The sequence below is a fragment of the Thamnophis sirtalis genome, unplaced genomic scaffold, assembly GCF_051295495.1.
Source record: "Thamnophis sirtalis isolate CommonGarterSnake01/CBP01778 unplaced genomic scaffold, rThaSir2_p1.2 scaffold_9, whole genome shotgun sequence".
In the NCBI taxonomy this organism is placed as follows: Eukaryota; Metazoa; Chordata; class Lepidosauria; order Squamata; family Natricidae; genus Thamnophis; species Thamnophis sirtalis.
In genome coordinates, this window is record NW_028261389.1 from 16,439,562 (window position 1) to 16,464,765 (window position 25,204).

Consider the following 25,204-nt stretch of genomic DNA (forward strand, 5'->3'; position numbering starts at 1 on the left):
AACTGCTAAATTTAAGATGTGTGGACTTCAACTCCCAGAATTCCCTAGCCAGGTTGCCAAGTTTGAAAATCACTGGTTTCAAAAACATTGGTCCAGATTGTTTTAGTTCATGAGTAAGAATAAACTAGCCTAAAAAGATTAAAACCAAGCTGGATTTAATAAATCCAAATATTAAATGTTCAAATACTTCATTTGCAATTAATCAATTTGGTCTTTTCTATAAATCTAGATCTAAAAATATATAATAATTTAGATACATATCAATTATATAAACAATCTATAAACATTAATTCTGTGTTTTCACACTAAGTCACAAAAGCTATATATATTTATAAGAAATATGTAAGACAAATATATGAATTCTTGGTTATATATGTCTAAATTTTATTTATACACATAAAAGCTGTATTTATCCATAAAATACAATAATGTATTGAGAACTGATATCACTAATTTTTTTTAGCCTATATTAAATTCAATTGCATCAATTTGACATGGAAAATGCTGCCAAACAGTCTCCATCTAATACTTTTAATTGCTCCAGGTGTTTTCCTCCCAATTCTTCTTGAGATGCTATAGCATTTAGGTCCATTGCTATAGAGAAGAAACTACAACCCTAACCTTATTGTCTTATAAATTCAGCAACATGGTCTAGATCAGGGCTGTCAAAATCACAGCACAAATGTGTCATGTGTTGGCCATGCCAACGCCTGGTTTAGCAAAGGGGAAAAGTTGTGGTACATCACGTGACAATGCCGTGAGGACGCAGGTTTGACACCCCTGCTCCAGATAATAAGGGTGAAATGTTATTTAACTTCCAAGATTTATTTAAGTTTACATGTTCTAGAAAAGATTTATTTCTATTTGTGGTATTTGTTTGTCCACAAAATTAATATTTCTATACTAGATGGACATTCTAACAATTGTCTCAATGCTGAAGTTTCCACTTATCTATGGCCTTGATTTGGTACATGTTCCCAAGTTACTCTATTATAGGTGCAAACAGCAGTCCCATCTTATCTGGATGCTGTTTCAGTCATATATATAAAGCTGAATTTTATTGTAAAGATGTTTTCAAGTTGAGCTGAACTCCTAACTATATAAATATAATCATTGTGCTTCACATATAACAATTGAAGGGCATTTACAGACAAGTGACAAATAAAAACTTGGAAAGAAGAAAATCCATATCAAAAATCCCATCAATTGGTTCTATATTATGGATTACAGGGTAGAAAATAAACCCAAGAGACTCAAGGACAGAATGTCCTTAACAAACTGTAACAGTATGTCTTCATTGTGGTTAAATACTTAAGTGTACCTCCAGGAAATTAATAACAAACTCAGATCTGACACACATTTGTATGGAAATACAGGAGACTAACATACCTGAGTTCTTCGCCTCAGGTGTTCGGCATAGTTATAGAATGGTTTGGAATTTCATTATTTATTGTTTTCACAAACAATTGTTCTATGATCTTTAACTATTTCAGGATTTCACATTTTTGCAGTCTTTGTTAATAGAAGTTAAATTACAGAACTTTGAAAGCATATTAAAATGATTAAAATTAGCCATATGAACCAATATCAATTTTTAATTCTTAGAATATTTAGTTATACAAATTTAAAAAAATTAACTTTATAGCTCTGGGCCATGTTTAGTTATTTTCTGAGTTCAAACTTCCCCCTATCAACTGAAGCTGGTATGAAATAATGTTTCCAATCCAAAAACAAATTTTATTTGAGTGAAATGATGAGCTTTACAAACTATAAGAGTTCTTCCCTTATTTTACAATACGATATCTTATCTGTATCCAATAAGAATTAAGGTTGTCCAAAGCAACATTTTTAGATATGTACAGATAAAAAGGAAGACAGAAGGAATACCTATCAAGTTTGTAGGTATCACAAAGCTGAAGGGGAATGAATTATACATTAGAATAGCAACTCAAACTCTAAATATGAACAATGGACCCCATCCAATAAAATGTTATTGGAATAAATGAAATGCAGGGTGCTGCACTTAGGTAGGAAAAAATGGATACATTGATCCAAACAAACAGTTATCTGGATCAGAAGAAGTACTCCTGAAAATGATCTGGATATTTTGGTAAACATTACTTTATATTACGTTAAGCATATTTAGCAATGTGAGGCAGCTGCCAAAAGAGCTAACAAAATCTTAGGCTGCATCAACAGAGGTTCAAGATAGAAATCATGAGAAGTGACAGTTCTGTTCTATGTGTACAGACAGATTGCATCTAGAATATTATTTCCAGTTCCAAGATATAAGGATGCTAGGAAACTAGAAAAAATACAGAGAAGAATTAAAAATATGTTGAGAACCTTTGAGGCTAAATCCTATGAAGAATGGTATTTAATCTAAAGAATTTAAATTTTAAAAGATTAAAAAACTGAATATATTTAATCTAAAGAAGAGAAGGCTAAGGAGATATAGTAACAGTGTCCAGATTCAGCTTTCATGCCTAAGTGAAGGCTAGAACTCAACAGTCTCTTGATTTCTAGGTCAGCATCTTAGTTAGCCATTATACCAAACTGGCTCTCATAGCTCTCCATAGCTCCCAAGGGCACAGAGCAAGAACCAATGGAGGTAAACTTTATAGAGAAAGATTCAAGCTCAAAATAAGGAGATTTTTGACAGTGGGAACTTTTAAACAGTGGAATAGCTTGCCTCCTCTTCCTATGGGGGTTCCATAATTGGAGGCTTTCAAGCAAAATTCGGACACCCATTTGTCTGAGACCGTGTGAAGATTCTTCCCTGGAGAAAAGAATGAATAAGATCTCTAAGATCTTTGAAAAAATTGATACAGCTCAAAATATTTCTTTTTCTTGCGTTAATCAGAATACTTCATAAAAGAGCAAATGAACTCAAAACATCTGCAACTATTATTAAATTTTATTGTTCTAATAAAAATATTATTGCAATGGATATTTTTATTACTGTCTTATGGCCAAGAGAAGAACAACTATGTTTTAGTCTATTTTAAAATTCACCAACAAGGGAAAATAAGACAGGAAAAAGGGATTTTATGTTGAAAAGAAGGGATAATAGTATAATAGCCATATGGAGTTAAAGATGGGAAAATGCAGAATGATATGCTTGTATAGAAGTACAGAGAGCAAGCTACTTAAGAGAGTGGTAAAAAAAAATAGAGATGAAATAATGATAAAACTGAATGGTATGAAATCTGGAGTTAGGACTAATCAAATGATGATAAAGCAATTTAATAAATCACAACAGAAAAAGGGACAAGAGACATTCTTAAAACTATTATATATGTTATATGTATGATGGATCAGATACAGTTGTTTAAATATAAATATAATTTATAAATTAGGCAGATTAGTAATCACCTTAGATGTTTGTTGATTTGAGAATGCCCTTTGAAATAGTTCTGTTTTCAACAGTTCCTGAAGCTTATGAGAAGTGAATCTGATTTCCATATGGAAACCATTCTATACAGCCCTCGTGTTGCTACAGAAAAGCAGTACTTTCTAGCTTTGGGTCCTCAGCCCAACCCACCTCCAAAGCATTAACTATAAATAAATGTGATCTACAAGATCTGGTGGAGCAACTAGCTCTGCAAATACGCTAAGCCACAATGATAAATCCCAGCACCTTAAAATGTACCTAGAAACACAGCAACTAGGGCAGGATTCAGAAAAATCAGTATTCTGGACTCCCATTGCTGTAAAGTATAGTGACCGCTACATTCTGAACAGATGCACTTTCCAAGTAATCTTTACAAGCAGCTCAAATGAATAGAGTAGAGTAGAGTAGAGTAGAGTAGAGTAGAGTAGAGTAGAGTAGAGTAGAGTAGAGTAGAGTTCTTTATTTGCCAAATGTGATTGGACACACAAGGAATTTGTCTTTGGTGCAAAGAACTAAAGAACGCTATAATAGTCCAACCAGGTGAAAATCAGTTACTATAACCAGGTTCTCCTGCATCAAGTAAGGTCATAATTGGTGCAGCAGCTGAAACTCAGCAAAGCCCTTCCTGTCATCAACTCCACCTGCTTCTAGCAGGAACTATGAGTCCAGGAAGACTCTCAAATCACAAACCTGTTCCTTCATGGGTAATGTCTGCCCGCCCAGAGATCACACTAACATCTATAGAAACCCCAATGTAATAATAAGAACAATACTGCCTTACATGGGTTCACCTTAGTCTGTTCTCTCTCATCCAGACCTTCATAGCTTGCAGCTATAGGGACAGAATGTCAATAGCATCTCCCTTGCAGCCTGGGGTAGTGATATGAAATTCAATGCTATAAGCATATTGATATCACATCTCAAAACATCAGATGATCATCCCTTTTAACACCCAGCTTCATACACATATTAAAGACCAAGGGAGAGAGGACCAAACCTTGTGGCACCCTACATATCAGAGGCATCAAGCCAATCATCTCTTCATCCTGACTGAAACTCCCTATTTAGGAAAAAGCAGACCCCCTTCAAAAGCATCTCTAATCCCTTGTGCCAGGCCCTGATTAAAAAGGGTCCAGGTTATCTGTACCATCTAGAGCACGGGTGTCAAACTCACTGTGTCACGTTGCTGTCACGTGACGTATTGCAACGTTCCCCCCCTTCGCGGAGCTGGGGTGGGCATGGCCTGCACATGACACATCTGGCCCGCGAGCCGCCGGTTTGACACCCCTGATCTAGAGTGCTTCAAAGTTGGTCCATTAGCCCATCTCAGCAATCTTCCTTAAAAAGGGAAGGCTGGAGACTGGATATTGAATATGCAGAGTTTTATAGTGATTACTTAAAAAGATTTGCTGGAAATTTCTGTATACTTCAGGAAGCGAGAATGATAACAGGCAGAGGAAAAAATTGTTTAAAAGTATTATGCAAACATACATACATTTTAAAAAAAAAAGCCCTCAAAGAGACCTTGATTACTTATGAACAGAAGAGCTTTGCCCCTGCCTTCTTCTGGCATTCTGGCTTCCCAGTCTTGGCATTCCTAGGTAATCAATTCCCTACTGAAGTACTAACCAGGGCTGCTTTGCTGAACTTCCCAGCTCAATCTAAGTTAGCTAGACACTGCCACCTGCTGAGGCAGAAGAGATATACCCCTTTATAAAAGCATCCATCTGAAGAAGCAAGTAAGTTTAAACATAACTTTGCACATATTGCGTCTATCAAATTCTAATCAATTTATTTTTCTTCTCCTTGAAGATGTATGCTATACTTTTCAACCTAAAAAAGTTACTCCTCACATTTAAAATTAGGAAATACTTTCAGAAAAAGCATGGTAACTGATTACAGGCATCACAGGGAGCAATCAATGCACAATTTACCACAACTCTCTTTGCACTAACTGTATTATTAAATTGCATCCAAAATAAATACTGCAGCACACTTGCCTGCAGTAAAAACTGAATGTATAGAGAAAAAGCCAGAGGATTGCATAACACAGAGAAACACAATAAACTGCAATTTTGTATCATTAATATAGTTGCAGTTCTATTACAGTGTCCTATTGATACACATTTCACAGAAAACCGTAGCCTAAAGACAAAGCACATGCATTGTGTACCAGAGACCTAAGATTTACTCCCAGCATTTTTTGCTAAAACTAGAAAAAGCCTAAACCTACCTAAAGCCCTGAGACTCTTCTGCCAGATAGCTGGGTAGACCTGCTATATAGACCTGATTGTGGTCCTTGGCTTCAAGCATAGCATATCCAATGAGTCTATCCATTTTAGTTTTACCAGGCCTTTCTTTTCTTACAGGCCCCCCTCCCATCTCTGTATCAGCTCCGGCATGAGGGATACTGAAAGGAAGCCGCAAGCAATATTGGCTGGTGTGTTAGAACCCATGCCATGCAAAGAAGGGGAAAGAGAGTCAAGACTTTCCAGATTTTGTTTCAGCCAAAATCCAGAACCGAAATGTTTCAACTTTTAGATCTGTCAAACCACAGTCCAACTTGAATATTTTGGCAGATCTTCTAAGACACAATGTTTCAAGTTTGAAGTAATGCACATTTTGTGCGTACCCCTACACAGATCTATTTAAATACTTCTAATTTGGAAATTCTAGTAGTGAAACGTATATGCAACATTAGCAGATTCCTTATTTTGCATTAGGCACTTTAACAGATTCAAATTTTAAAAACTTCAAAAGAGGCTGGCTGGAAGCACTAAGTTTTACTGGCCATTCTAAATTCAAGTAAGCTTGGAGTCGGACAGATCTTCCGGGGGGTGAGGGGCAGGAACTGAAATATTTGTCTTCAAGGACCCTGAAAACAACATTCCCTCCATGAAAGCAGCTGAAGAAAACCTCAATGTGGTCCTGAAGAGATCAAAGTGCAGAGCCATGAAGTATTTTAAAGATGACAACCACCATTTTCAATGGCAGGTAGAAGAAAATAGGCAACCAATGCCAACTCTCAGGATAGAGGTTATTATATGGGAGGGATCTGATTCACCCATAGCTCTCTAAATTGCTACATTCAGGACCAGCTGTCACTTCCAAGTAGCAGAACAGTTCCAAATTCAAGAACAGCCCATCTGCAGCATATTGCACTAGCCAAAGTGGGGGGGGGGGGTGTAACCAAAGCAAGCCCCCCTCAAATACACGTGGAAACGTTTCTTTTGTTCCAGCTTAGACTCTTGAAAGTTATCTATCCACTCTCATAGAAGATTACGGTTCTTGCTTATCTGTGACAGGTGATGTACTTATTGTTAGAGAAATATATACAAAACTTACACTGGTCACTCGACGGTAGATCTGTGCAGCATTTTGACATTCAGAATAAGGGTATTCAGATGTAGCCATCTCAAGCATACACATCCCAAAAGCATATACATCAACGGACTCATCGTATTTCTCCTCATACATCTCGGGTGCCATGAACTCTGGGGTACCTTAAATTAAAAGAACGATTCAGACTCTAAATGTCTCAAAGCGAGCAGAGGCTGCTGCCGTTACTCACCGCAGAAGGGAGCACGGGGAGACCTGTGAGAAAAGAAGAAGTGGAGGCAAAAAGAAAAGGGAGGATACCCTCAGTCATTCTTTTTCGTCAATGAATCCCATAGGTCTTCCATTGCAAGGTCTTTGCAAGAAGTGAAGAATAGTAAATATTTATTTTACCATTTATATCAACATTGCAATTCAAATTGAATTAGGAATAAAATAAGGAGGTTTTAGTAGAAATTAATAAACTTGATTGTTGAATCCTAGATTGAAAATAAATGGAGAAAAATAAAAGTAAGAGACTAGTTAGGCTGAAAACCAAATATGTGTTAGCCACACTTACCTTCCCTCCCATTGAGAAAGGAGGGGCAATGTTTTTTTCATCATACCTGCCTGCTCTCTGCTGTAAGGAATTAATACTGATTAGCGTCCACAGCTAGTCTCTGACCTGTAATGCTCCATTTATTTAATTTTTAATAGTGACACTTTTAAACAAAGCCTTGCAATGAAAAACCTGTCTACGAGTAAAGCCTTCTTAAAAATGGATTTTTAAAATTTTCTGCAAAGGCCACTCACCAGAGCCCTTTTCACATACTTACCATTTCACCTGCAGTACATTTAATAGGCCTACTACAGATACAGGAAATAGTGAGGGAAATCCTATAGGCAAAAATACTCAGAAATATAAAGAGATTGAGTTATAGACACAGAGTGTGTGATTAACATCTTGAATAAAAAAAACAATTTGCAGCAGATGCTTTATCTCTGAGGTATGAAATGAATGCAGTTTCTCATATGGTAGTAAACTATACTACATAATCAGAGATATTTAAAGCCAGAAATATTTACAATAAGAAAAGAATTATTTCCTGCAGGCAAACCAGGTTTTATGCAAATTTACAGACAACCTTTTAAGTGCCTATCCACCCTCCCATGGTTCAATTAGTATCTAAGTCTTAATTGAAAGTCAACATACTAAAACAACTGTTAACAAAAACTAAGAATATGGTAATTTCCCAATTGAAAGTTGAACACAACACATGGAAAAGGCAACGTTGTGTTCAGGAAACTGGTCATTTCCACATTTTTTTTCCATTAATATTTAATGTTTTAGACTGGCTGGAAAGCAGGAAATGTTTCATTGTGACAAGGACAAGATATCTGCAGATAGAAACTGTACCCTTAAAATCAGTTTTAAGGGATCTAAAACAAGAACTGCATTCTTAAAAACACACAAGTGCAGACTAAAAAGGACAATCTTCTCCCTTGTTAGCCTGCTTTCTTCACACAGAAAATAGCAGAACAGAGCCGTTAAAACCATTTCTATGGCAATAAAATATCTGGCAAATCCAAAGTAAATGCAAAACCCAGAAACTGAAGGTTAGATGGTAAGATTGCTTTTTTTAAGGATGTTTTGTATCACCATTTTGTGTTTCCCATTGTTTCCCATTTGCAACAGATATTTAACTAGAGTGCATATATTATGGTTTTAGCAAGAGTGTTCTGCTAATTGTAACAATCTATGGTATCAGCACTCTTCCAGCAATATACCCAAATACCAAAGATGTGTAATGTACAAGATCTATTATATCAAAGACTTTACGGCTGACATATGGAAAAAGCTCAGAAGCAAGCTTATTTTATTTTATTAGAGTTTCAAATGAGATCTTCTAAAATAGAACTGGAACTTACCTATTACACTTTTGGCAAAAGAAGCTCGTTTTAAAGTTGCCAAGCCCAGATCTCCTATCTTGACTGATCCTGTGGGGCCAGTGATAAAGATGTTGTCACACTTCAAATCGCGATGGATTATGGGAGGAGTGCGTGTATGCAAGAATTGTAAACCTTTGAGTATTTGCCGGCACCAGCTTCGTAACACTTTGATTTTCATCACTTTAAATCTTTTCAAATATCTAGGAGAGAACAACCCAAATAAAAGTAAGCTTCATCTTGAAAGTCATATTTACACAGTAACATTATAAATATTTAACAAATAGGATATTAAAAAACAGCCTCTCGTGGTCAATGAATTGACCATTAGGGGACCCTGGCCAAAGATGAGATGTACTCATACTATTTTTAAAGATCAAAGGAACTGGGCTTAGAAAGATTACCTCTCCCCCATTGGACCTTTGAGAGAAAATATTTTAAATTACTATATACTATTTGAGCCATTATATATAAATAAAACTATTTGTTTTTTAAAAAATAAAGTCATTACAGTTTTTCAATCATAGAGTATGCCATCATATAACACAGCATCTCATTTAAATATGTTTTTTTTTCACTTTTAGCAATTAAATTTGGAACAAAAATAATACTTATAGTTATCATATTGTCTTTGCACACTCTATTTATAAGAAATCAATAGAGATGCTGGCTTAGTTGGAGGCGGGGGGAAATACAACAAAGTCAACTCATCAGTTCTAGCAGGGTAACTGTGGGGCACAAGCTTTTACAAAACCGGAACTGGCAATTGTTTTGAAGAGCCAAGTATGGAAGCAAAATTGCCAACATTTTAATATAACTTTTTATGTTGGATCTTGCAGAATGTAAGATTTTCTGAATTATATATCAGTGGAGGAAAAATCTAAGGGATTCAATTTAATAATGCTACCGAGAACAACTAGGAATAATAGGAAAGTATAGAAGGAATAAAAGCAGCACTATTATATATGTCAGTTACTGATTACCCAATCAGGGAGAAGATGAAGTTGTCCAAAATCAAACTCCTGATCTTTCAGAGGCTTGATAATAATTTTTTAAAAAGCCCACTGGAATCAGGGAAAAGGGCGGCCTATAAATCCTAATAAAATACTAAAAAAAATATCTGGGGAAGGTTTATTCTGCCAAGCATGAGCCTTTCAGCAAATTCTTGACTTGTCTTGCTGACAGTGTTTTCTTTGATGATGTTACCTAGTTTGGGTAATGAAACGACTGGAAGAAAACAAGGAAGCTCAGAGAGCACCAAGGACCCCTCATTTCAACCCTAAGCCACAAGCATTTTATTTTAGTGCTTTCTTTCAAAGATGAAGAATAATATCATAAGATCAGCAATCCTTGAGTTGATGTTACTCAATAAGTAGTATTATTATAACTGTATGTAATACTATAACGGTGCTACAAAAATCCCAATGAACTCTAGGTGACAGAAACAACCCCCCCCCTTTAAAATTTAGAGGTCATCCAGAATTTTCCAGGACAGATACACTAGCTCCACAACAAGGAATTGGAAGTAGCAGGAGAAACAGGGGAAAGTAACCACACAATGATAGATTTCCTCTCACAATAAGCCAAAGATTAGTGAATAATGGTAAAGAGAACAAAGAGAGTTTCCTCAAACATGTTCAGAATAAAAGAAAAAAAAGGATCAGTAGCTGCTCAGTAAAAGCAGCAAAGGATAACCATTATTTAATTCCTGATTCAGCTCTATATTCACCAAAAGGAAGATACACACACACACACACACACACACACACACACACACACTCCTGAAAGGTCAGAAATGAGATTGAAAACCAAAAGAAACATGGTCAAGGAATTCTGAATGAGCTTAAGATACCAGAACTAAATAAATTACACAGGAAGATGTAGGTTCTGTGTGCAATTCAAGGTCTGGTTATCACTTATAAAGCTCTTCATTGCAAAGGGCCTGGCTAACTGAATAACTATACCAATTATTTCTTCTTCTCTGGTGGAGTTGCACCCTGGTTCCTGTCAATTAAACAAGACCCAGAAAATGTGCTCCTGTCCTCTTGAATGATATAACTACAAAGATTCATAGAGCTCCCATCCTAATGATATTCAGAAAATCATTTAAAATGTAGTTTTCTCACAGGCCTTGAAATAAGATTCCTATCCTTTTGTTGTTGTTGTTGTTAGTGTGTCGCCTGTTGAATGGTTGTAAATTTATTCTGTATTAGTTGCTTTTCTTTTTTAATTGTAAACCACTTAAGAGTCATTAAGGAACCTGTTAGCCTTAAACTTAAAATAATTGCATACATACTTACATATATACATAAAAAAATCAAACAAAACTGCATTTGTTAAACATTCAGGAATCTCCAATGGGTAGTAGATGGTGAAAACATTGAGTACATGAAGGTTTTTAAATAGTTAGTTGTGATCTTCCAAGACACAGAGTCACAAAATACACATAATGATTTTCTGGTCTTGTAGGTTCAAAGAAGCACTTCAGCCATTTTAAAGAGCATTTTTCCTCCACACTAAAAGCAGTAAAGCAGATACTTTCTATGGCTTTAAAAACAATTATAAAGCCCCACATGGCATGGGGCCAGGCTCTTTGCAGGATCACCAGTCCCCACTGTATCTGCCCAACTCATCAGGTCTAGCAGAAAGGGTGTGCTCTATGTCCCATCACCCCAAAAAGTAATCATGTTGGTCCCTGCAGTCAAGCCTATTCCTTGGCTTTGCCAGGCATAAAAAAAAACCATTCCTCCAGAGATCCTGATGACCCCATCCTTGTTAGACTTTCACAAGGTTCTGAAGATCTGGCTGTTCCCTGGGTATTTATTAAGGTGAGATATAGTTATTCATACTCAAATAAAGCAAACTAGGAATTATATTCAGTGTACGTACTCATGATTTCTTAACTGTTTCTATGATGAAAAATTAAAATAAAACCAGTTTTGCTTTGAAAAGTAATATAATTTCTAAAGTATGCTCCTTTTATAATTTTTCAGGCATGTTGCAACTTGCTTATTTTGCCTTTTAATTAAAATAATCTACCTAAAATTAAAAAAGGGAGGGGAACGATAGAAAGCCAGGCAGGTAGCATTAAAAGAACCTGTAGATTCACCACATTGTCCATCCCTGATCCATCCTTAAACATAGATGGTAATTACTAGCTAAGAATATTTTCTAATGTATTCGATTGAAATACCAGCTATACCCCTTCTAAAACTTTTAACATTTAAGAGCTTCATAGAAGATACTACAGTAAGAATGACTGCTCTATACTGTACACTGATTTCCTGGAGAAAGAATATAAATATAACATTTAAAAAAAACCATTAAGACTACTCTTAACTTGAATATTCAGAGTGTTCTCGGTACTCTTAGAAATTCTCATTAATTCTTTTCCAATATTTAGCAGAGATGTAACCAATCCTAGTCTAAATGTGGGCCCTATCTGTGAACCTCAAAGAATGTAAATATCAAAATTAAGAGGTAAAATGAATGATGCACGATTTAGCATGATTTTCAATGTTCAACACTTAACTCCCTTGTACCTCCCCCAAAGTAGCCAAAACATTCAGCCCTGCCCATCACGTAATATCACGTATCATATGACCTTCTTACAGTCCTTCAACCATTTTTTTTAAAAAAGTACTGTCTTCAGGCACATATATTCTTGAATTATTTGTATTCGGAGCCCCAAAGTAGGCATACACCTCAAAAATGTGTCTCCAATTAAGAAATTCTAGTTTCAAATAGTTAAACGGAACTATTAAAATTTTCTGATTATAAGCATATTTTAACATTATATGCTATTAAAATACTATGAATATTTGCCAATGCTTTACTGACCACTAGAGGACTCACTTGCTACTCATTTGCCTGGAATTCCGGGCATTTGCTAGAGTATGGACATAATGTGGTTTGCCAAATAAAATTCTAAAAAACTCTTTAACATTTCCCGCTTACAAAACAGCAATAGTCCCAGAATGTTCATAATTTTGAAGCCAAACTGGAACATAAACAGTGGAGAAAAATACTCCATGTCATGTTTAGGGAGGTTTGTGACTAAAATGGAAATTACTATGCTTTCTTTTTCTTTTTGATAATTCAGGTTGTGCTCCACTAGCATATACTTACGTTTTCAATGTGCCAGATGTCATAAGTTCTGTAACCAGAACAATACATTTCTTTCCCTTGACTGTAGATTCCCAGGAATCATAGAATCTAACAATATTAGGATGCTGAAGCCCTTTCAGCATTTCAGCTTCCTCCTTAAACCGTTGTCTTTCTGATTTGGACAGCTTCCGATCCTAAAAGAGAAAATCAACAAAAATGTATTATAGACAGCTACAAATGAATATTAAAGAAATAGCTGGCCTCAAATATTTAAGGATCAAGATTACATGTTACAAGACATGAAAAGCTATTTTAACTAACAGTCTCTCAATTCTTTGTGTAAACTATTGATTACCTTCATCTGCAATTTCCTGCACAAACTGCCAACAGCAGTTGGTTTGGTTATTTCAAAAATTATGTAAGAGGAAGAATACATGATAAAATAGTATGAAATGAATAAATGTTGAAACGTTTATTTCTATTGCTCCTAAAAAGCAAAGTGCTTAGACATTCTTTTTATATAGAACTTAAAAAATTCTCTCTTAAAAAAACACTGGTAATTTTTTCTAATTTTATTACAACCTCTTATCAGACAATCCAAAGTACACAATTTAGTGCTCCTGAATAAAAAAAGGATTCATTTTAAATAAAGATATGAAGAATCTCTAAATACCATTCTGTATTCTTATATTAAGTAATGCCCTAATTCTCAATTATAAGCAGTATTTGTCCCTTTAAGACATAATTAAAAATAAGCTAATAATTGTAACTATGGAAAAACACTGAAAATAGTACAGAAAACAGTACAGAGGCACCTCCAGGCAAACAGGGCAGTATATAAGTTAAATAAATAAATTTCATAAGACAAATACTAGATCCCCATGTGCCTATAACCTAAGGATATAGTAATTGAAATGTCTTTTTAAAAAAGATCTATGAACTTAAGAATACGGTCCTATTGTTGTGTTCTAATAATAAATCCCTTTAATTTCACTAAGGTTTATTCTCAAATAAGATTGTACAGGTTAATTGAAATGTGCAAAAACAAAGTTAGTTGAAAATATTAAGTTAATAATTAAGATGGTAACTTATTTTACTGATTAGGTCAGCCACTGGATAATATACACTACAGTATATGCACATAGGGTACTAACTTGGAAGAGGTGAGTTTGAGAATAACGGAAAAGAAAATCTCAAGTTATATTTTATGCATTATGATTTTTCTACTGGAAATTATTACAGTATATAGCAGACATAAACATGCAACTTCTTAGTATGCAAACAGATGCATTTTTCCTACTTCAAAGTAGCTTCTCTGTAAAAAAAAAATCATATGGGAAACAGTCCTACAATCTGTACAAAAATGACATAGTGGAAACACAATACCTATATCATCAGTACATGAGAATGAAGTTAAAGTAGATGGTAAACCTTTCAAAATTTGAGCAATCAACTATTTAAATATTACTTCTAAGATCAATTACTCAGTTCAGCTTTCGTTTGCTTGTCTGGTATATGTAAATCATGAATAAGAAAGTGTTGGCCCTGACTCTTCCACTTCCTGAGAAAAAGGAAGGACTCATATGCAAATATATGTGTTTCTAAAAGATCTTGATGTTTCTAGGCAGAATTTTAGAATATCAAAAATGCACTTCATTACAATTTGAGCTTAGTATGATATCTATAAACCATGACTTGTAAAGCATAGTGGATGGATTTGTTCAACATAAAAACTTGAAAAGAAGCAGACCATATTATGGCTCAAAGTGTATGAAGCAAGCCACAAAAAGTGATCTGTGCATTTATAAATGGAATTTATGCTTTCCTCTTAAATACTATTATAGAAAACTGGATCTGGATTCTGTTGTTTCATAAAATTAATCTTAATATTTATTAGGGCATCTGCCGCTGCATAGCTGTCCAATTTGTAATGGCGTGTAAACTGAGATGGAGAGGCCCAGGTGGCGTCCTGACAGACCTCTTCTATTGAAGCCTGCGCAGCCCATGCCCTGACATGGCCGGACTCCTGATGGAGTGAGCAGTAATATGTCTTGGTGTTGGGAAGGACTGCAGTTCATAGGCTTTCACTATGCAGGCCCTGATCCAATGATCCAGGGAAGACGGTGTTGCCTTGCTGCCCATCGTTGTCGGCTGGAAAGATACGAACAAAGCCTCTGTGCGACGAAGCGAAGATGTCCTTCTGATATAGATGCGAGTGGTGCAAGGTTCTGCCCTTAGATACAGGGAAGGTAATATCTTGTGTTTATTTCTAGATTTTACAAGGAGGGGATCTAAAGGGTCCCCGAATAGGCAATCCCTTGAGAAGGGGGAGGAAGCCAGCCTCCATTTATGTCTGGCGTCCTCTTCCCATTGTCTGAGCCAGAGGAGGCGTCTAGTCACCACCAAAGAGGCAATGGATTTAGAAGCAAACTGTGCAGCGTTCAGAGATGCATCTGCGGAAAACTCTATTGCTGCCTTCAATTTATTAATGTCCTGGTGGGATCTAGTGTCCCCTGTGGGGATTCTGCCCTGCAATTGCTTCAACCAGAGCAAAGAAGCTCTGTTGAAGAAGGATGATGCTGTGGCTACTCTTACCGCCCATGGAGCGGTCTGTTGGCTTTTGACCAAGGTCTCCTCAGACCTCTTGTCCTCCAGGCGGAGGCCCTACTCTGGAGAGCCAGTGACAACAGAGGAGTCAGGCAGAGGTGTGACAGGAGGGTCAATAAATGGAACCACTAGGGCCTTGGCTAACTTGGGGCCAATGTTATAAAGGCGTTTGTCCTAACTATTTGGAGAGGGACCCGACCAGGGAGAGGCCCACTGCCTCTGTACCACATCTAGAAATAATTTGGGAGAGAGAATCACCTCCTTTTCTACTGCTGGTTCTGAAAACAGGGGGGGACGCCTGGACCCTGAGGGGGCCACCAGCCTTGACTGGGCAGTTTCTAGGTTGGCAACCTTTCTGACCTTGAAGAAACCTGAATAAGGAGGGCCAGAAGAGGCCTACGAAAGCTGGTTGGTCTGGGGTTAGCCCTTCATCTCAGACAGATCTGAGTCCCTATGAGCCTCTTCCTCCCCCGAGAAGGAAGCCTGACTGGGAGATACGGAGGGCAGGTGATCCAGGTGGGAGAGAAACCACTGGAATCCCCTGGAGTCCTGATGAGCCTGGGACCTAAACCTGTTAGATAACTGAGATGACCTGGGCTGTAGGCCTGCCTCATTCCCCTGCTTGATGGCTTCCGAGATTATGGCTGCCATACTGGGCAGAGGTCCAGTGTCTGGGCTGCTGAGGGTAGAGGCTTGTTGCCAACAGGGCGAGACTGACCTCTGGAATGGGGCTGTTATGCCCAAATCCATGCCCTCTACTAGGTGGACTGCCAAAGCAATCTCCAACTTCCTCAGGTTGGGACAAAGAAAGATCCTCCTCACTATCAGGTGATAACTCTGCTCGCTGAGGGCTGTCGATAGCAAAGAGTCGCTCCTCGAATGGATGGGGGCTGACTTGTTCCCTGGATCATTGATCAGATATTCTTCTGGCCGCCTCCATCTGGGCTTTTGCAAATTCCCAGTCTAAGGCCATCTAGCACCTGCTTTCTGCCCGTTCTATGGACTTAAGGGGCCTTTCTAGAGTGCCCCTTAGAGCTTGACTGAGGGACTGGGCGTTTCTTTGTAGGCCTCGATCCTGAGGTCCCTGTGGTGTGCCCTGAACGAGGGGGGGTCAAGGGTCTTCTGCCACAGAGGCTGAGCTCCCCAAACTTGCACCAGCCATTTCAATGTGCTGCGTGGCAAATTTCCTAGAGGCCCGGAGGACAGCAGGGAAATCTGGCCTGAAAAAGTAGTGGCAGGGTCCATGTGGGGAGAACGCTCACCGGCACTATGAAAAGGCACCAGTTTTGTGGTGATCCAAAATGGCTGCTGGAATTTTCACACCCTTTCAAAATGGCGCCAGTCACTGTTGGAGGATTCAAAATGGTGTCTATCACTGATGGAGGCCTGGGGTGGGGCCACGGAGTGAAAACTCATGAACAATGCCCCAGTGCCTTGATGGGACCGCTGCTCAACGTTGCCTATGGTTCTGGGGTCAGCGTTCCAAAGCGATGCTCATGGGTGCTGCTCTGAGTCAGCCATAGGCCAAGCTGCTGCTCTGCAGCCCTCAGAGAACTGGGGCTGATGCCCTTGTTGCTGGATCAGGGCTGCTACTAACCTGACTAAAAAGAAAGGCAAGCCAAGTTGCTGAAGATATAAAAACAGCTTTTTTCTATGAATTGGAAGTGGGGAGAAAATAACACATCGAGTCCTGAGTCTAAAAGCTGGGAGGAGCTACCAGAAGAGGCATGACTTTAAAGATTGCAGACTCAGTCCAATTGGCTAACAGATGGAATTAACCTATTCCTGGATGCCATCTTCACCACCTATGGAGAATGACTGGTCCAAAGACACCCAGCTGGCTTTCATGCCTAAGGTGGGACTAGAACTCAAAGCCTCCTGGTTTCCACCACAGTGCCTTATCTACTATAAAATACTTCCATGTTGAAGATGAAAGAAACATGTATTATATTTTCAAAGATAAAGAATAAGGGATTTTGGCTTTCCAGCTTGGAAATGCCAACATAAAACAAGGACACTCACACAATTTTGTTCTACAAATTTAGAAAAACCGAGTTACGTTATCGGTTAAACTAGAACATGCAAAACCTTTCAGGAATTTATTTGTTTAGATTTCACCAGAGTTTAAATTAGCTATAAAAACATTCTAAAAAGAACACATGTTCTACCCTTGTCTCAATTCCTTATTAGAAAGACACACATGATGGAAAAATTAACAATACTCCACTCTAAAAGCTTATTCAGTTATGCTTTTAAAAACATTCCATGATTTAGAGATATGGAAACAGGACAACTACCTTTCATTGGATCTTTCATATCTGCTATTAGCTAGAAAGAACCCAACTAATTCTATATCTATAAACGCTATAACTTTCATCAACACTTTTTGAACATAATTAAAAAGTGTAATTGAAAGAGAGAGAAAACATAAAGCAATTGTATTGGAAATATACAGTATATCCACTGTAGAAGTAAAATAAAATTTTCCTAATATATTTCTTCCTTGAAAAATGAAGTAGGCCTAGCATAACTCCCTTATATACAATATACTGCCAACCCCAAAACATCTGTAATTACTAATATATTTTCTGCCATTGCATATGCCCTATGAAACACCATCCCCTTGGCATTTAGGTTGCCCCTGCTCCTGCTGACTTTTTGAAGGAGTTCTGGTTCTGCCAACAGGTATGCGGGATCAAGGAATGCAGTGCAAGCTAATCTATATCGAATGCTATTGGTAAATGCAATTGGCTGTTAATGTTATGAATTTCTTTCTTTGATCCCTGTAACAAGTTATGGGGCAGGCTGGTTTGAGAACTGGTTACTAATCCAAGATCACTTGTGAGTATCTGTGGTTATGAGCAGCCTTGAACCTGAGGCTTCCTAATCCTAATTCACTACATCACTTTGGCTATAGGTAAGGTAAAGATGATTTAAATATACTAAAGAGCAAGATACTATATCTACAGATGTTATTCAGTATGACTTATAATACTGACTAAAAAGCATCTGTCATTATTCTGCATTAAGGCACACATTGTTCTTGGCTTTGTACCATCTTATTTTCAAGAGACTGAATGAGAACTCTTTGGAGGCTATTTTTCCACTATTCTTCAGGTTGTTATGGTCTAAAAGTCTCATATAATTTAGTTATTGTAACTTATTGCCTTCCTATTTTAGGAAAACATACGCCACTCTATATAAAGAGAGCCAGTTTGGTCTAGTGATTAAGAAATCAGGCTAGAAACCATAAAACCATGTTTTGACTTAGCCATGAAAGTCAACTAAGGGACTTTGGGCCAGTCGCTTTCTCTCAAGCTAATCTACCTCACAAGGTTGTTGCTGTGGGGAAAAGAGGAGGGAGATATGTTGGATATGCTCGCCACCTTGAGTTATTTGTAAAATAATAAAGGCAGGATACAAATAAATAAAATAAACTTTGTATTCAACTTTATAATGAAGTTATGTTAACACCAACAAATTTGTCTTAATTAAAGTGAAGCCCTGAACATTTTTTGGTACTGGAATGAATGAGCCACATAGGGAAACTTTTATCAAATTTGAAGATGGCAGCTTAAATGAACATGGGTCATTATAACTTAGGCCCAATATATTGGAAGATATTTGTTGCAGAGACACATGTAGACCGAAATTTGGGGAGTTGCCTGGCATATAAGACGAAGCAAACACTGGTTTTTCCAAAAGTGTATAGAATCTGTTAAGTTTATTCTGCTCCAACCATTGAGAACTTGGGACAAGTTTCAAAACAGATTTGGAGCCTAATTAGTTTAAGCTAAATTCAAAGCAACATTCAAAATAAAATGTCTACCGAAGTAGGTAAAGTGTTCTAGAAGCAGCAGTTTAAGCAATTTGTTCTTATTCTCTCAACAGCAATCTAGATAAACTTCAACTCACAGCTGTGAGTGTCAGCTTCTACTTGAGTAGCCTCTGGTTTACTTCCTTCCTTCCAAAGTAAGCCCTTCTAGTTACTCTGCCTGGGAAATGAGTTGAATTAAAGTCAGGAATCATAGAGAGATGGGGAATGAGCTTTTTCATTATCTAGTAAAGTAAATTCAGCAGGTAGCTTGTCTCTTGGTTTCTCATTGTTGTCCTTTGTCATTTCCCATCACATTCCACCTATTTCTCCAATCCCCACTCTTGCTTTCTTATTAGAATAACCCTTAAGCTTAGGGAGCACTGAATCTAAAAATTCATTCACTACTGATGTGGATTACTGAGGAGGGTGAGATTTTTCTTTAAACATAACCTTTCTTTGTTTTGTCTCTTACATTGCAAATAACCATATTCCAGCAGCCATGAAAACCTTTAGAGCCAAGATTGTAAGCTATCTGGAATAGGATATAGCACACACTTTTGCCATAATCATGACATAACTCACTAAGATAATTTAGTCCTTTTTTAAAAGACTGTTTTTACATATCTCCGTGTGTTTCCAATCATGTGTTAAGACTGAAGTCTGGGCTAATTTCTCTGGAGACTGGTATGTACTTATATTAACTGAAATTCTGAATTAATGATACTGGTGATACGCTGGCCTCTGATTTTGCAGCACAACATCATCTTCATGTGGAAGAAAAGGATCCTGGCTGATCTAGATACTTTTTTTTCCAGTTCAACATTTTATCTTTGTTGGCCCAGAAAGGACCCAGAAAGTTTGGATGGAAGAGCTAATACTCTAAAAAAAAGAAATAAAATTAATCTTTTTAAAAAATAGGCTAAAAATAACCAAATAAATTTTTAACACAGACCAATGCAAAGTTCTTTACATATGAAAGAGGAAACAAACACACAGGTATAGAATGTGGATACTTGATTTGACTGTTATACTTCTGTTTGAATAGATTCTAAGCTAAACAGAATAAAGTGTATGATATAGATACACTTACATTAGGGTGAACCAACAGGAGTATAATTTCCAAAACACAAGAAATAACATTCTATTATATTCTGTATTGGCTAGACTCCACTTTAAGTATCATATACAATCTTTTGGGCAATATATTTTTTAAGAACTGCAGAGAAATATGAAGAAACACAAACAGCAGACAATGAGGTTATTATTAATAATTATAATTAATAATAATATAAGTTAATAAGAATCCAAATCTTCTGAAGAGGTACTGAAGGCAAATATATTGCAGCATTGTTCAAGTATTTGAAGTAATGTCACAAAGAATGAAGCCAAAGTATATTCTTTGACATTTTAAAGGCAGAACAAAATATAATGGCTTTAAGTTACAACTTACAAGAAGGCAGATACTGACTGAAAGTTAGCATAAAACTCTGAAAATTTACTTGTAATTTCAAAATATTTCTGGAGATCCTAGGAATAAACACTTCGTCATATTAACGTAGTTTGCATGACATCCTAAGAAAATATACTTCAATAATTAATACGTTTACATACACTAATTCCCCTAACAAGGAGGCACAGCTAATAAATACATTCTAAATTTTTTTGTGTTGTCATCCAAATCAAGGGTTCTGGCTCTTTCCTGGACTAAATCATTATATGAAGTCACATTTTTTTGGCTCCTTCCCTTGTATGTATTGAGGGGAGTAAGCCACCATTTCTGATTCAAAGATCATTAAATAAACCCCAAATGTATCTATACATACCTTGCTAGGCACTTCCTGTCACTGGAGACAATAACAGAAATAATCAGAACAGCATTAGCATTCTTTTCCTTTGTGTCTAAGTCATGTTTTGGTTTGGGATGTTGTTCCAATTGGCCTGTTTGTTTTGCTATCCTGAAATAAATATTAGTATGCGTTCAAAACAACAACAGCTACTACTACTATTACAGCCACACAAGTTCCCATTCTGTGGGCACTTTTTACATCCACTGATATTTAAACTATATTTTTCTTCTCCCAGGAAATGAGTTCAAATCTGTAAAACATCAGCTGCCCTTCCAGATAGTTCTGCATGATTCATCAAAAGACAAATATATCTTGGAAGTTTAATTATACAACTATATTCCTTTAAGATTAAGACTAAATACTGGTAGGGAGGGATTTATTATTTTATAATTCTCATATCAAGAAACAAATGCCTTTTTAAAAAAGTAATTTGCGAAAAACAAAATAGTTACTGTATTTTTCAATCTATAAGACGCACTCCCCCCCACAAAAAAAGTGGGTGGAAATGTCTGTGCATCTTATAGTGTGAATGTTGCTGAAGCCTCACCCACCCGCCAGACCCCACCCTTTGTCCTCTGCCTCCCAGCAATTTGCCTCCTTGCAGCAAACCACAAAGGCTGATTTAGCATGAGCAGCTGACTGGCGGTTGGATCGGCCTTCCAGAATACCACTGATCATCTGTTCCAGGCTGTGGGGATCATCGCCACATATCGCTGCCTCCGCATGCCCCATTTTCGGCCTCCACCCATCCTCTTTTTGGGCCATTCCAGGCGGAGGCTGAAAATGGAGAGTGCAGAGACTGAAAATGGGGCATGCGGAGGCCAAAAATGGAGTGCGTGGCGATAGCGATCCCTGCAGCCTGCAACAGCTAATTGGCACTATTTTGATCAAAAATATGATATATTAATCTCTATAATTTCTGATATGATAAATTTCTTAATTTTCTCCAAAAAATAAAAGGCAGGTCAGCTACTTTTGGAATGTAGTATGCTTTTAGACTTAAATAAATAAAAATATTTATTTATTTAGAAAATATTTATGACCACCCAATTTACTCATGGTAATTCCAAGTGGTTTATAGAAATAAATGATGTTTGTCCATCGTGTTTGAAAAGGACCTTGACATCTAACAGGTTGTAGGCTATCCACGATGTATCTGCAGGTGGTTGTAAGGCCTTTATAGGCATGAAATGTTCTGGCACATGTTGGGTAGACATGTGTGGGCACCATTGTTGCAGCATTTGCAACTCTGACTTTGTGGAGTGCTCACTTCTCTTATGCTATGGTTGTTATAGAAAAGTAAATAAAAATAATTCTAGAAATAAAACTCTAAATATCAAACTCAATAAACCCTCATCTCCCTGGTGACCACAAAAAAAAAAATCAAATAAGTAACTTGATTGGCTTCATATTATCCTGGGATTCCTAGGCCTGCTGGTAAAACCATGTTTTCATAGTCTTTCAAAAGAGTATCAGGATGAGACCTAATCTTATCACTGATGTTCCACTGGAAGTATGGCCTCACTCAGAAGACCATTCTTCTTAGTCCCACTAAATGGACCTCCTTAAGAGACACATAACACATAACACACTCTGCTTCCCCACTCAGGATTGGGTAGACTAGGAAAATATGGCCTTTCAAATAACCGGGTCCCATGCATACCTTAAGCAACTTAAACTCCATACAAGATATTGGTATCTGCTTACCATTTTAAACATTTACAGCATGTAGGTGCATTTTCAATAATAATATGCAAACAGATTTGTAACCTGGTACATTTCATAGCAATAGCAATAGCAGTTAGACTTATATACCGCTTCATAGGGCTTTCATCCCTCTCTAAGCGGTTTACAGAATCAGCATATTGCCCCCAACAACAATCCGGGTCCTCATTTCACCCACCTCGGAAGGATGGAAGGCTGAGTCAACCTTGAGCCGGTGAGATTTGAACAGCCGAACTGCAGAACTGCAGTCAGCTGAAGTAGCCTGCAGTGCTGCATTTAACCACTGCGCCACCTCGGCTCTTCATGGTAACCTTCCACCCAGTGGTGGGTTTTAATTTATTTTATTACTGGTTTGTTCATGCATGCATGCACAATGCTTTTGCGCATGCGCAGAAGCATACAGGCAGGTGGGCAGATCTTCCCGCCACCACCACTACCGGTTCACCCAATCTGGAGACACCCACCTCTGCTTCCACCCCTTACACTGTGAGTCACATATCACAAATGAATAATTATCAAATCCATTACCTGATGCTTGCCTTTTCTTAACCATAAATTCTGTCACCAAGATTAAGAGAGGAACAGAGTTCTGAATACCACTTACTGTAGGATCCAACTGTTCCAGAGAAATCTACTGATACTCTAATTTGATACTACTGATATTCTACTATACTATCACATGATCAAAACTTGTCTGCTTAGCAGCTAGTATGGGTTTATGAGAGTTGCAGTGTCCTGGAGTCATGTAATCACATTTTGTGACTTTCTGACAAGCAAAGTCAATGGGAAAGCCAGATTCACTTAACAATGGTGTTACTAATTTAACAACTGCAGTGATTACCTAACAACTGTGGCAAGAATGGTAATAATGGGGCAAAATTCACTTGCTTAGCAACAGAAATTCTGGGCCCCATTGTGGCCGTACATCAAGGACTACCCGTATTTCTCCATGCTAATTATGAAATTAATTATGCTTTTGAAGGTAGAGTCACATAACACTGACACAGTTGGAAGCTCTTCAGGTGCCTTCAAACAAACTGATACTCTAGATATGATGGACTACCATTTTCAACATGTCCAGCCAGCATAAGTTTGATATACAGACTATGTAAAATGAGTGTGTCCACCAGGAAGTCTGCTCTATGTAGTTTTTGCAAGACATTTTGCAATAGTACATATTTTGCAAAACATTCTTTGCATATTCCAACTTTGTTTCAAAAATTTGCAACACTTCCTTAAATTCTTTTTCTAGGATGACATCCACAGAGCAGATTATTCTCAATCAAAAGAAACATGTTACCCTAGTACAGGGTAAGCGGATGGAAGTTTGAAACTTAGTGATAGATTTTCGGACAAATTGCAATAGATCATCCAAGGTTTCCAATTCCCAGTTCTTTAACAGCAGCTCCCATAGACAAGCATTCATGCAAATTAGCATTCTACTAAACACTCCAACTCAAGATTCATAACTTGTAAAGTTGGCATTAATGGATTAATAATAATACATTCCGATATGATCTGATATCTAATCCTACATTTGATTAGACATTATTTTGTGCTTAGACTAAATTTATGAATACAGTATTACAGACTGCCTATCTCTTATCATAATAATTTCATTTCTTCCTTAACGCAAAAATAGTACCAAAAGTAGCATCAATATTTGTTGCTTATAAATGTCTATATATCACATTTTCATCATGTCACGTTATATATAAATACATATAGAAAATAGATTCACATTTAATAATTTTGCCTGTTTAGTATTTAACCATTATATGAACTCTGGAGAGATTCCAATCTATGAAAGCAATATTTTTAGTGATCTACAAATGTTCATCCACTATTTAAAAAGTTATTATATCCTTTTCTACATCCTAAACCACTGAACCGTATCTCTATCTTAGGGATTAATAATGGTTCAGTATATAATTGAAAAATGTGTAATTGTATTTTACTACACTTATTAAACACAAAGCAAAACAAAAATTTGTAAGGCACAATTTTAACTCTCCCCCGATTACAAAATAGATAGCACACTAGTTGTTTTAAGGGTATGTTTCATTTTCTTCTTAATCATTTCAGTTCTCAATAGCAAAAATCCTGTTTTACTGCATACCTGAATTGCTTTTAAGAACTGTGTAATAAGATTTATGACCATGCTAGTTCTCCCATTAAAGGCTGTTTCAGTAGAGTTGCCTGGCACTTAAGTTTTTATGGTACTTTTAATTTCACATCATGTTCACCAGTGCATGTAACAAAGCAAATTAAAATAGCCAGCAACATTTTCTAGACTTTTTCTTTAAGTGTATGTGACTGAAACAGGAGTGGAAGTTAACAAATGTGTTCCTTATCTCAGGAAAAAGTTACTTATTTCCATAGCAGAGGATATGTTCAATGATTAAAATGAGCCTTTATTCTTACTGAAATTTCTCAGTAACTTGA

General features: G+C 36.9%; 1 protein-coding gene across 21 annotated transcripts in view; it reads right to left on the minus strand.

The window, feature by feature from the left end:
* LOC106546218 (serine/threonine-protein kinase WNK1) overlaps positions 1–25,204 on the minus strand; it is a 112,783-nt gene that overhangs the window by 68,979 nt on the left and 18,600 nt on the right. For 20 of the 21 annotated variants that reach the window (XR_015697693.1, XR_015697692.1, XR_015697690.1 and 17 more), the window contains exons 2-4: positions 12,785–12,957; positions 8,639–8,859; positions 6,740–6,897 (exon numbers count right to left, since the gene is read on the minus strand). Coding sequence is in view for 17 of the 21 variants with exons in the window: in XM_014063033.2 (XP_013918508.2) it covers positions 6,740–6,897; positions 8,639–8,859; positions 12,785–12,957 (552 nt within the window). In the remaining 4 variants the exon portion in view is untranslated. Of the gene's footprint in view, positions 1–6,739; positions 6,989–8,638; positions 8,860–12,784; positions 12,958–25,204 lie in introns of those variants that run through there. The other variant, XM_087722924.1, reaches the window with a different exon arrangement.